Source organism: Ursus americanus, chromosome 8 (genome assembly GCF_024610735.1).
Source record: "Ursus americanus isolate L20-20 chromosome 8, mUrsAme1.1.p, whole genome shotgun sequence".
Lineage (NCBI taxonomy): Eukaryota > Metazoa > Chordata > Mammalia > Carnivora > Ursidae > Ursus > Ursus americanus.
Window position 1 is genome coordinate 20863534 of NC_142134.1, and position 14325 is coordinate 20877858.

The window sequence follows — 14325 nt, forward strand, 5'->3', positions numbered from 1 at the left end:
GGAGAGGAAGAAGCAGGCTCATAGCGGAAGAGCCTGATGTGGGGCTCGATCCCATAACGCTGGGATCACGCCCTGAGCCGAAGGCAGACGCTTAACCGCTGTGCCACCCAGGCGCCCCCCAAATGCCTTTAAAGTGGCTTTAATCAACATGAACTGAAAAACCAAGGCAAAAATTCTTGTTTAGTAGACTCATTCCACGTATTCACACGTGAAATGAAAAGATTCAAGATTTTTCAAAGGTATCTCAATAAAAATTTCATGCACATCACATCATTCCACTGCTAAAAACTCTCCAGTTGCTTCCTATTTTACTCGGAATAAAAATGGAGTCCTTACAACTTGTAAGGCCCTATGTGATTGACTTCGGCTCTTTCTCTGACTTCATTACCTAACCGGCTTTACATGACCACACCACTGCAGCCGCACTGGCCTCCCTGCTGTTCCTCACACAGACTGCTTGTGTCCTCTGCCTACACAGCCCTCCTGCCTGGTTTCTCCGGGTTCACTTCCTTCTGGTCCCGTGCACCTGCCAGTTTCACGGTGCAATGAAGTCTTCCATGGCCACCTTAATTCTAAATGGCAACCAGAAATCCCCTTTCCTGATCTATTTTCCTTCATAGCACTTATCTTGCTCTGATATTTCATACAGATGTAGAGATGCTGAATTTTCTACTTAACTACTTAACAGAAATCTATATAATATGTAACATATATGTATGTGTATACATACAAATAGGTGGATAGACATATTTGTCACTGGTTTATTTTCTATCTCCTACCACTGACTATAAACTCCATGAGAAAATGTTTGCTTTTCTCTGGTAATTGTATCCCCAGTCCTAGAACTTGGTACATGGAAGGTGTTCTGTAACTGTCTGTTGAATGACTCCCCGCAGGGATTATTGTGTTAGTTACTTGGCAGTTATAGCCACGAGAAAAGAAGAGGTACAGATATTTGGTACCTGGAACCTCCAACAACAAGGTTGTTCCTGTGCTGAAGAGCTCACAGTAAACACGGCAAAATCATGTTGTAATTGATATAAAGGAAAAGAGGTAGACACAATGATACAGAATCACAGTGGTGAACTCAGTTCAGGGAATGGAAGAGTTTGGAAAAGAAGGTCACGCTTGAATTGTGTCTTTAGAAAGTGTTCGCTGGGTGGAGAATGTAGGTACAGGTACTTCTGGTAGAGGGTCATGAAAGAGCATGACGTATCTAGGAAACAGTGAGTGGTTCTTTGTAATTGAAGCATGAAGAGAGGTGGGTAGACACATGAAACAAGACAGGGAAGTTGATGGGAGTTTTTCATCTGATACTGGCAGGTTTTGCTTGCCTTGAACCTTAAAAAAAATGTTTAAGTAGAATTCTGCCCTACTGAAGGCTAATCTCAACTCCTGAAGTTTGAGATGACTTTTCTAACGTGGAGAGTAGAATTTCTGGGGTAAGTGGGAATCAGGGTGGAAAGAGCAATAAATCTCTCTGTTACGTTCAATTCCAGAATGGCTTCAGAATTCCCCCATCAGAAGTACTGTAAATAGATTTGGATTTAGTCCATGTGATTTCACTCTCCAGTTTCTCTGCATGTTACCTCAGCCATAGACAAGGGAAAATGGCAATCGATCGATACGGGATTATAATAATTAATTAGAGCAAGTGGACTAGTTTTTGCTTATCACTAGTTAAGCTAGTGCTGTTTTTAAAATAAAATGAAATAAAGCAAAATACAGACTCTCAAGTCATATGTTCAGATAGATGAACACACAGCCTGCTGGAATGTTAAAAGAATCTGGACAAGGGATTAGGAGACCTAGGATCTTGTCCCACTTCTGTTTCATCTACTCTTTTGTGGTTAAGCAAGCCATGAATTTGCTTCTCATTTGTGAGATTTACACTCAAACATCCTTATATAGCTAGGTTTCCAATCATCAGTAGATTTCTAGTATTCCCCAAGTTATAAGTGTTGGACTTTTGAACAGAATCTACCTGGAATGTATTGATTTATATGTATTCCAAGAATAGAAACTGATTTTGTCTACTACTCCAGAGAGCACGATGTGTTCCCCAAGATATCATGTTACCTTCCTTTTTTGATTCCGTGATGGCCATGGATATGGCATCTGAATGAAGGTGATCATGGTGAGGCCCTACTTATTTTATTAATCCAAACGATGGTTATTATACAGCTGAGGCAGGGAAAGTGCAGGAGCGTGGAGACATTTCTTTGATACTCCCAAGTTTCTTTTTGTTAAATACAACAAAATCACTTTTTAAATAGAAATAATAGGTTTGGCATTCTGTGGAATGGCCTGGGAAGCTGACAGTTTCTCTAGGATACTGGTTCTGAGTTCTGAACAATAAGCAAGTGCAATTTTTGGTGCTGTTCATTTGCACACTAAAAGTCGTTTATGATTTCTGATAGCTCTATGCTATAACTTTAATGCTATTTAAATTCTGTTATGACAAATACCATCTTTTCTTCTAATTTAGTAAAATAAATGAAAAAAATCTAGATATGAAGGTTAATTTGTTAACAGCCTTTCTTTTAAAAATGTAAATTTTGAACAGGAAATAGACAAATAAGTTTGTATAAACACATAAATATTGGTTCATATTAGTTTAGCTACAATAAAAATTTTGCCAACAAATGAAAATCTTTATAGAAGAGATATTTAGCAATTCTTCTTTAACTATGGACTAAACTGAGCATTACTACTAGTGGAACAACTTGACATTAGGTGCCTCCTGATATGATGCAATATGTAGTTACTCACCAATAGAGAATTCTTGGTGAAAAAATATTTACACTTAATACAATCAAGCCTTTCAACTTATCTTCCAGTTTTAAGAAAATACAGGGAAAAGAGAAACAAATTAGAAGATATCACAAGCAAACAATCAGAAAAACCCAGAATGCAGGACAATGTAAAAAGCAACTGGCCTTATCTCATTAAAAAGTCAATGTCATGACCAAGAAAAAAAAATGTCTTGTTCGGATGTGCAGGGGAAGGGGTTAACCTAGAGTAAAAGACAGTCAAGAGGCATAAGCAGGGCAATTTTTGAACACTGATTGGAGGATGCTTCCCCAAACCAGTTATAAAACACATTTTGAGACAATTCAGACAATTTGAATATGAGCTGGATATTAGATGATAGTAGGAAATAATTATTAACCTTCTTATGATAATGGTGATGGTTTATAGGAGGATGTTCTTAATCTTAGGAGGTACATGGTGAAATCTGCAAGCTATTTTAAAATGGTATATACACAGCAGCATACTCAAGAGAGGTGAAGCACATTTGAAAAATGCTAACAACTGTTTAGTCTAGGTTGTGAGTGTATTGGTATTTATTATACTGGTTTTTGAACTTTTCCTAAATTAAGATAATTTCATGATAAACGGGAAGTGTTGCACAACAATTTAAATGTATTTAGTGCCACTGAAGAGACACTTAAAAATGGTTAAAATGGTAAATTTTATGTTACATATATTTTACCAAAATTTTTAAATGTTGGAAAAAATCTTGTGTAAAGAAACAGCCTGTCATAATCATAGTAATTGTTGTCAATAAACTAGAGGTTGTCTCAGGTCTCTAATTATTCACTTAAGGTTTACCCAGAGCACAATCTCCAGGGAAGCACATTCTAGACGATTAAAGAGACTACCAGATGATTGTTCTGGTATTCTGATTTTTTTTTAAGCGATGAGCCAAATAGGGTCTGAATAAAATTCTACCACAGAATAATGCAGGCAGATATTTCAGTAGGAATTTGGTAGGAACTGTTAGTTCTAGTATATTTGGGTTTTATAGAAACAGGCAGGAGAAGGTCCATCTGAATATAGCTTCGGGGACCTCTCTTCTCCATCCTTGAGTTTTCCATGAGAGATAGTACTTAATGTTTAACTTGGGATAAAGAGAAACTGAAATGAGTTAAGTACTGGAAAATTAAATTTATTTGTATAAGAATTCCAAGTAAATATTACAAAAATTATGTGAACCACAGTTCAGAGGATATGAATAGATTCTAAAAGTATCCTGGGACATAACTGAGGTTCAACAAGTCAGGGCCAATTTTTCCCTAAAGACTTTTAGGCTGAAGCCACAATTAAAGGCCACTTTTAGTTCTGTCCAGAGCTCTTCCACACACAAAGCTGTGGGACACTGTAATTCTTACTCATAGTGACTGAAAAGAAAAGCCTGGTTAAGTACAAAGGGCTGTTTTCTGCCAAGCTCAGTGAAAGGAGGAAGTGGCAAGGGTGGGTACAGGATGCCTGAAATTACCCAGTCTTAACTGTGGATAGCGGGATTGCTTCAAGTTCTGAAGAACAATCCCAAATTAGGTCTTGTCAAGTCAGATACACATCTGCAAAAGAAATATACAACCTGACGATGACTAGGATATGGATATGAGATCAAAGGGGAAAAATGATATCTTTTCATGATGACGTCCTGAGTAGAATCATGTATTGATTTTAAAAAATCATGGTTTTGGGGGTTCCACAGATCTCTCTTTGGTCCTCTATTTCTAGTTGTGAGTGCAACTGTCTCTGTGCAACTTTGGGTTAAGCAAATTAACATCTCTATGATGCACATTCTTTGATGTTAGAACATGAAAAAAAAAAAATCCCTAAGCCATAAGGCAGTTGTAAAGAGTAAGTGAAATAATGAATATAAATTATTTAGTTCAGTGCCTTGTCCACATAAGTGCTCAGTTAATTTTTATCAGCATCATAATTATCTCAGACTTCACCTCACTAGTATGGAGCAACCTGAGAGAGCCTGAGGGCTGAAATTAAACTCATCCAAAGTGGGAGAACAACAGAGAGCATGACTGGGCTAATGGCAAATATAACTTCTAACATTTGAGTTGGCAATTTAGCCTAGTAGTCAGAAACTCAAATGCTTGGGAGAATCCAGGAGGTACTCTAAATGAGTGTCTTGAGCCGGACGGTGCAGATGCCAGGATGTGTGAATGGTCAAGTCTGTGTCTATGTTAAGCTGGTGAGAACACAGCCCATCTCAGGGGGCAGCTGCTATTTAGTGGGAAGACCTTAGTTTTTAAGAGAATCTGCAAATCCAATATATTTTATGTGACATTTCCTGTTTCTAAAACACTGACACAATTTTTAAATACATCGTGTAAGCCAAACAAAACATGTCTGCAGCCAGACACTACTAACTGGTGATCTCTGGTCTAGGGTTTTTCTTACATCATGCCTATCTAAGATTAATACTGGTTCTAAAGATCAAGATAGGATTAAACCTCTGGGGTGAGGACAAGTAGACCAAATCTATCTATCTATCTATCTATCTATCTATCTATCTATCTATCTAATCAATCTTCTATCTATTGAGAGAATTGAGTCATAAACATGAGCCACATACGTCATTATAAATTTTCTAGCAACCACACTAAAGTAAAAAAAGAAAGGTGAAAAAAAATTTTAATAATATATCTCATTTAACCCTACATATCCAATATATCATTTTAGCATTGTAATTAATGCAGATTAAGATAGTTAATATTTTTATGATAAATCTTCAAAATCAGGTTTATATTTTATATTTTAGAATATCTTAATTCAGAGTTAATCATATTTAAAGTGCTCAACAGCTGCATATGGCTCGTGGCTACTCTACTGGACAGCACAGGTATGCTGTATGTGTCTCGAACTTTAATATGCATACTGAAATTTTGCAGATCATTTTAAAGGCCAATTCTGCTTTACTGGTTGAAGTAGAGCCTGAGATGCTTTACTGCTGGTGCTATTGGTCCATGGACCACACCTGGAATATTAAGGAGCTGATGGTTGTGGAAAGTCTCCCTCAACCAGAATGCTTTTTCACCAAAGGATTCCTTCCTTTTCACATTCAGCAAGTATCTATTGAAGAGACTAAACTGATATTCTGCTAATTAGTTACCAAATTTAGATGTGGAACAATATTAATAACCTTAAAAACAGGCAATATTTTATATAACCTGTGCAGAAGAACTGAGTCATTTACTGCTTTTCTTTTAAACTTAACCTTTTTCTTTTAAACTTGAGAACCAGATGCTTTCATGAGAACACACTTAAGCACAGGATAAACACAACTTTAAATTCTAACTTCAGAAGTTTGGCATGTTAAACATTTTAATAAAACAGACAATGGGATTGCAAGGGAAATTTGATGATAATAATATCTCAGAGCTTTAATATTTAGGGGCATTCCTCGGTCAAGGGCATGAAGATTTCATAGACTCTCCAAAGAAAAACACAAAGGAAACTTTTCCTTTCCTCCTGACCCATCTACTTGAGGGATAGGTAGAGCTCTACAGGCAGACTTTAGATCTTTGTGGATATGATATGGACACATAAATAGGGAAATGTAAGCAGCTAAATGTGGGGCAGAATATTACTCAAGGATTCTACGTAGTGCAATCATACTCAGGCTACAAAAAATTTTCAATCCAGAATAGTGTTCTGGAGGTGAGCAATGAATTACAATTCCTAAGAATTTGTTCTCACTCATCCCTATTTCTCTCTCATGAACTTTAGCAAGTGGTTTACTCTGGCTTCTCCTCTCTCAGCCGGTAATAATGCATCTTGAACCTATTTCACTAAGTTGTTGTAGGAAGTGTGAACTTCCTACACTGCGACATGCTATTTGCTTGTAAGGTTTTCATATATGCTGACAGGAAGGTCCTGAATCTTAAACACACGTCAGAATGGAGTCTGAACTGACAAGACATCAAGTTCTCAGGGCCCTCTCTTCTGTTGTGTTGCATAATAGCCATAGCTGTCGATACTTCTATTTTCCACAAGACAGGATTCCAATCACAGAACGAATGTCTGTTCCAACCAGAATAGGATAGCATGCCAAAAGGTAAGTGAATCTTTCATTTTAAAGTCTCTGTTCTAGTTCTTAGTTGAACTAAGTATGGAAATACATATACCAAAGATACTTTCCCCACTGGTAACACTGTTTAGTCATTTATTGATGTGAAATCTCTTGAGTGAAAAATCGGGAGATCAATTCTGATAGATGGCTTAAACTCATGTGATAAGAATTATCCAGGGGGATCAACAGAATAGAGCTAACTTTGTTTAAAAGCTCAGAAATGATCTGGCACCCATGAGAAAAAAAATTAATAAAACTCACTAGTCAAGAAACTTGTAAAATATTATTAAAAGAAATTTAAAAAGGTATAAATAAGTAAATAAATGGAAGAGTGACAATCATAAAGATGCCAGTTAACTGTACATTGGCCATAACTTGAAAGCAATTCCAATCAAAATTACAACTTTTTTGTGTGTGAACTTCACAAGCTGACTCTAAAATTTATATGTTAAAGGACGGGCATAGCCTAGATGCTTCTGAAGAAGAAAAACTGCCTTCATTTCAATAACTATTACTTAAATATACCAAATTAGCAAGATTCTATTATTTCAAGGAAAGACGAATAAAACTAAAGAGCGAGCCCAGAAATAAACTAACACGTACAGAACCTAACCTAAGACACAAGTGGTGTTGCACATGTGAGAGAGAGACTTTTCAATAAGTGTTCTAGGACAAATTATTAGTCATTTAGGAAAACAATAATAAAAAGTGGACCCTTACCCAATAATCATATGTTATTGTTAAATCTGGGTACATTAAAGATATAAAATAAAAAGCAAAACTACACTCTATAGGACAATATCTTTATGCCCTGCATAAATGTAGGGTTTGGTTAAACAAAACAGAAAATTACAAACCTCAGATGGAAAGATTAGTAAAATGTATTAGTAAAATCTATTAAAACTTCTGATTTCTGACTATCAAAGTCAATGTAAAGGAAGTGAAAGGACACTTGGACATGGGAGGATGATATTTTTCAATATATACAAGAGGCAAATGATTAATCAATGTCCAAAAGATAAAAATAAAAAGAATTCACAATCTATAAGAAAAGGAGAAGTAAATTACCAATAGAAAAGATGAGGAAAAGTCCTAATAGATAATTCACAGAAAGGAAATTTGAACAACCAATAAAAGGTGTCCAGCCTGAAAAGTAATTACAGAAATGAAAGTTAAAAACCACAGTGAGAGATCATTTATAACTCAGTACTGTGGGGAGAAATGTTTGTTAACTAGAACATTTACATAGTACTTCTGGTGGTTACAAATTGGTAGAACCACTTTGAAAACAATTTGGCATTATCTGTGTACCGTTCTGTGCTTTTGGCTTTGCATGTTTGCCCATAAATTTAGGGAAATAATCAAATATTTATTTTGTCTTTCTGCATGCACTGAATTCTATTTTAGGATAACCAACTGAGGAAAAGTTATTCTCTACGGAAGAATTCTAGCTAAATAATGCAGAATGAATGCTAGAATTAGAGAATTACCATTATAGAACCCTTAGGAAAAACATTTAGGTAGCTTTTGTTTTGTATGCTAAAACCATTTGAATGAAACAATGGGGAACTTTATAGTGGAGTGGTCAGAATGACACCACCTGAACTCACTGTTCAAGCTCACAGAGCTTCACCTATTAAAAACTGTTATCTAAAAAAAGAAAAAATTGAAACTGGATTTCATCAAGCCAGTTGACAGGAAATAGAAGGATAGAGGTAGGATGCAAAACAACAGCATGAAAGTGATCAGTCACATTTAGAAGATGAGACATTTCTTGGGATAAATGGCATGCTTTCTCCAACAAATCAGCAGCATAAGAAAATAAAAAAGAAGGGAGGGACTGTTATATAGTAAAAAAATTACAAAAGATAGAATGAGAAAACACAATATTATTTGGATTTTGATGTGGTCAAATCAACTGTGAAAAGATAAATTTAAGACAATCAGTGAAATATGAATAAGGACCAACTAGGTATTAAAGGATATTAAGGAATTATTTTTTTTAGGTATTTTCTGTTAAAATGTTATCAGATAAAGATTCATACTGAAATATTAGTATGAACAGTTCATATAGGTGAGATGACACATGTTACATTTGCTTTAATATAAACAAAGATGTTAAGGTTATAGAATCTGGTATTTTCAGTAAATTATTAGTTATGGAGTGGCGGCCGAGAGAAGAGATCTAGAATAACATCTGAATTTTGCCTTGGGTTGCAAGGGCAGTGCCATTTGCCAAGATGGAGGATACAGAAGCAACAGCAAACTACAGAGATTAAGACGAGTTTAATTTTGAAAAGAAGTTTTAGGTGCTAATGGGATGCACAGAAGATTCTCTGACGTAAGCAGAAGGGTAACTGAATAAGAAATAAGAACAATTCCCTTCTAGAAAAGTGATCAAATCACCCAGGAGAATGTAGATGGTAAGAAACGAAATCTAAGGATGAACTCTGATGAATGCCAACGTCTACGAAATAAACAAGGGGAGAGTTCAATGAGGGATTCTGAAAATAAAAAGGGTATTTGAATAGTTTTGAGAAGAAAGAATTACTCAGCATAATGATTAATCAACACTAATCAAATACTGTACAGAAAGTAAGTAAGAGAAGAACTGGAAATAATCCATGGGATTTCAAAGTTGGCAGTCACCGGTGATGTTAGCAGGAGTCCTTCCATTTGAATAATGGTGGCACAGAACTAATTACCTACGTGAGAAGTGAGAATTGGAGACACTTGCTATTTTGAGGAGCTTAGCTGAAAACCAAAAGAGAGGCAGGGCAAGAGTTAAAAAAGGATTTTTAAAAGGGATTTTTAATAGAAGTAATCTTTCTTAAAAAATAGAAATGGCTTCTCTCTCTCTCTCTTTTTAATAGAAATGGCTTCAGCAGGTTTAGAGGCAAGATAAAGGAGTCAGTCGAGAGAGTGAGTTTGAAAATTTTTAAAAACAGGGGGAACAGATGAAATATAGCTTCAGTGGAAAGACGGATAGAAAGCATCAAAAACAAGCTGAATAAATTAGCTCTAAACAGAACAAGTAGTTATTTTTTTCTCTGAATCTGTAAAAATTTTGTGAGACTAGATGCATACATAAAGAAAATATTTCACTTGGTAAGAATGAACTACTAATTTTTTTCAAGAAATACATCTATTTCTAAAAGCAGAGGGTGCAGCCACCTAAAGTGAGACCTATGTTGTTTCAGAAATGTCACCGGAAAAAAGCCGGAGTCATTCTTAGGGCATATACTCCCTCATGGTTCTTGGGGAAGTGTAGGTCTGGCTGTGTTGGAAGAAAGTGTACCAGTTTGCAGCCAATTGGCCCTATGAGAGGTGGGCTAATGGACAAGATAGCATGATGGCGTGCCAGGAGTCAGGAGAAGTCATATTCTGAACATGGATGGTAGGCCCAAGGGCCAATGGCTGCCAGAATGGAATTGTGACTGAAAATAATCAGAAGGGTACTCTAAGGGGAATGCTGGCTAGTGGGGAAGTTTGTTTTGGTTGACAAAGAGATCAGTTGGTAGTTTCTATGTTTAGACTCAATGTAATCTATGAAATGTGAGGCAAATCATACATTTGAGGAGACAGCGTCAGCAGTTGACAACAAAGATCTTGAAGGAGTGGTGAAGATTTAGAATATTTTTGGATATTTTTTAGAGTATTTTGGGGTATCCACACCTTAGTGTAATTTCCTAAAATTTCCTCCAGCAGGACCCAGGAATTCAGTTACAGGTGCAGAAAAAAAAAGTCCTTATCAATCTACCTTTGAAGTTAGCAGGACAGATACAGCCAAGGCACAAAAAGAGATTATTACAGAGAGAAGCTAAATGACATGCCGTGCATCTAGGTAGGATCAGAAAAAGCGTAGGTCCATTAAGGTAGTGATGGGTTAAGAAGTCTTTAGACAATAGCAATAAGGATGGATAAAAGACAGCAGGAATGTCAGAGGAGGAGAGGGTTGTTACAAGTGTCAAATAATCTGCATATAGAGGACAGTTCAAGTAGAATGCTGCTACCACTTCTGAATTCTATGGAAAGTAAAAGATAGAATTAAAAAATTAGCTTGAGACCTATTCCCAAGGGGATAGAAGTGTTGATATGTGAATAAACTGACAGTATAGAGCAAATCATATGTGATAGGATGAGGTCTCCAGAGGAAGGGGAAGAGGTCAATAATAAAAAGAATGATGGGTGGGAAGGAATCCCAGAATAGGCTAGTAATACGAGTAAATGAGGGCAAGCTAGTCAAGGGCTTGTACTTCGGTTGGTTGCCAAAGAAAAGAGGACAGAGAATGTGTTAGGTGGACTGTTCTTGAGGCTTCTAAGGAGACCAAGTCCCAAGTGGTCCAAGAGACTTATGAGATTAGCCATTTTTAGGCTCTACTTATGATTTAAAAGGAATGTCACTGAGACTTACTTACCTCTTCTCTGAAAAGTTCTCTTCCTCAGACTGTTGATGGAAAAATCGCGTCTATGTTTACTGCCCATTTACATTTTTTATTCGAGCCACTCTTACCACATTCCATATATATATGTATATTCCACTCTAGGCACGATACAGAACATAAAATAAGAATCTTTTACCATGCCTCTGAGGAGCTTGTTCTTTTACTGAAGGTGTGAGAAGTACACACAATTTACCTCATATCTGTGGGTTTTGGAAGAAGTCTTCTTTTTTCACTAAAGTAGACTTCAAAATCTTCGATCTTTAGCCTGTGGGCGTAGTCAATGTATCCTGATACCTCCTGCCCATGAGAATTTCTGTCACGAATAAAGATCACGGTCTGGTAGCACACACAAAGAAAGATGGAGAATGGAAAGAGTAAATGAATAAAAGTCATTTGAGTATATTGCATATGATAATAAAAGGTACAGTTTTTGAGTGTTACATGTGCCAGACCCTATTTTAAGTGCTTTATGCTTCACCCTCACCATGCTCCTATGAAGTAGGTATGATTATTTACTCTTGACAAATGAAGAAATTCATGAAAAGTTAACTGCACAGGCATATAATGTGCATTTACAGTACTTTTATATGACAATATCATTAAATAACTTACAGAGGTCTTCCAAAGGGCAGACATTATTTTAAGTGTTTGTAGTACAATAATTTATTTCCTTTCCCCCCAATCCTATTGTCTTCTCTTTGTCATAATTTCTTTAGATAAGAAAACTAAGGAACAGAGAAGTTGAGTACCTCACTCATGGTCTCATAGCTAGTAATGGAAAAACTGAGATTAAAATCCAGGTTCATTTGTGTGTCTCTCTAAACACAACATCATTTTTCCATCTTAACTTCTACGTATTTTCTGTTACAGAGATATAAATTGATCCCTTCTCAATACCGTGAGAGTCAAAAAATCTCATTATAAATTTAAAATCTCTATAAATTAAAGTCACCTTCCAAATTAAGTCCATAGGTCAAAATAAAAAGCAAGTACATATTTCTCATTCATATTAATTCCTGCACAAATATCATTGTGCACCTACTATATGTTAGGTACCGTGGTAGGTGCCAAGGATACAAGACAGTGAGTACCTTGGCCTTTCAAAACATATGCTCTGGTGAGGGGAGACAGATGAGATATGGAAAGGAAAAAAATACTTCCAGTGAGTGATAAATGCCACAAAGCAAATAAAAAACATGGCTGACTAGAGAATGAAGTCATCAGAGAGGGAGAAAAACCATGAGAGACTATCAACTCTGGGAAACAAACTGAGGGTTGTTGGAGGGGTGGTGGGTGAGGGGATGAGGTAAATGGATGATGGGCATTAGGGAGGGCATGTGATGTGATGAGCACTGGGTATTATACGCAACTGATAAATTACTGAACACTACATCTGAAACTAATGATGTACTATATGTTGGTTAAATGAATTTAAGTAAAAAATTAAAAAAATAAAGAACATGGCTGACTAGAGAATGAATTGTTGGTGGTGAAGCCTACTTTCGGTAATCAGAAAAGACCTTGAGGAGATCAATTTAAACCAAGACTTGAAGCTTGAAGGATGAGAAAAAGTCAGGCCTGTAAAGATCTAGAACAGGAGCCTATCAGATGAAGGGAACAGCTGGCATCAAAGCCCTTATGTCGAAACTAGCTCAGGCAAATGGAAGAATTGTAGTCTTTTCTCTATGAGGCCAATAGACATTGATCTCGAGTTCTAAGAGAAAAACAAAACAAAACAAGCAAACAGAAAAACCAACTATAACTGGAAAAGTTCTTAATGTCTTTATTTCCAGATCTAGTTCAAGGGCAGAATTTCATGGCAAAGTTCTGCATTTGGAAGACTGTCAATAAGCCTTCGTTTTCCTCTCCAACAATCACTAGATGGTTACTTGTTGGGTCTCTGTGTAGTCAATTACAGGAAGTACTAACATGGGTTACCTTAGCAGAGCTTCCAAAAAGGTGAACGGAGAAAACTGAAATTCTTTTCCCTGCTGCACCTGAGAAAACATGTTGCTAACAGTGCCCCAACTGAAAAACCGAAGAACAAGCCACAAGGTACCATTAGCTGTTATTTTGCTAAATTGCATCTTCCTGCCTCCTGTGGTTGTTTGGCACTGGGTGCTGAGGATACTGTGCCGAGAAGGATTCTGAGGTCCGTCCTTGGCTTCAGGAGAGGAAGTGTGGTGATGGATTAGTACCATTGCCCATAGATATGGTTCAAGGAGCTAGCATTGTCATTCCTGTGTTCAGTCTTACATAGATTCAGTCCTCGGTCCTTCTAGTTTCCATCACATAAGTCCAAGTTAAATTTCTATAGATTTCTCCATGCTTTCAGCCACAGAGCTTTTAGCTTTTACAGCACAAATGCTAAATGGACAGTAACTCAGAGACTTCTTGAGACTCTTACACTACTAAACCCATACCTAATATTGCTATCCCTGCTTCATTAAGTGCACGTGTTAGAACTATCAATATTTCATACGTGGTCCTAAAGGTACTTGAAATCTTCATTCCATCAGGGCTGCTCCTGATGTTAAGGCAAGTCATGCAGGCACATAGAGAGAGGGAAAAAAGATTTTATTTATTTATTTATTTATTTATTTATTTATTTATTTATTTATTTACTTTTTAGAGAGAGAGAGAGCATGGGGGAGGAACAGAGGGGGGAAGGAGGTGGGGGAAGAATTTTAAGCAGACTCTGAGCTGAGCACTGAGCCCAGCACAGGCCTTGATACCATGACCCTGAGATCATAACCTGAGCTGGAACCAAGAGTTGGACACTTAACCAACTCAGCCACCCAGGCTCCCCTAAAATGGAACTCTATTAACAGAAAAAGAAAAAACAAAACAAAACCTCCTCTATCTGCCTCTGTTTCTGTCTCTCTTTAAAGAGGTGGGCCGGCCTTATCTTTCCAGCAGAACGGCATACCAAATATTGTAACTGATTTCCTGCTGAAAGCAAAAAGAAATTCTGCACAAAATCAAAAAGCAACTTGT

General features: G+C 36.7%; 1 protein-coding gene across 1 annotated transcript in view; it reads right to left on the bottom strand.

Annotated features, from left to right (window-relative positions):
* CFAP299 (cilia and flagella associated protein 299) overlaps window positions 1-14325 on the bottom strand; it is a 570296-nt gene that overhangs the window by 60585 nt on the left and 495386 nt on the right. Inside the window, exon 4 of the mRNA XM_045793116.2 lies at window positions 11522-11664. Coding sequence (XP_045649072.1) covers window positions 11522-11664 — 143 coding nt within the window. The remainder of the gene's footprint in view (window positions 1-11521; window positions 11665-14325) is intronic.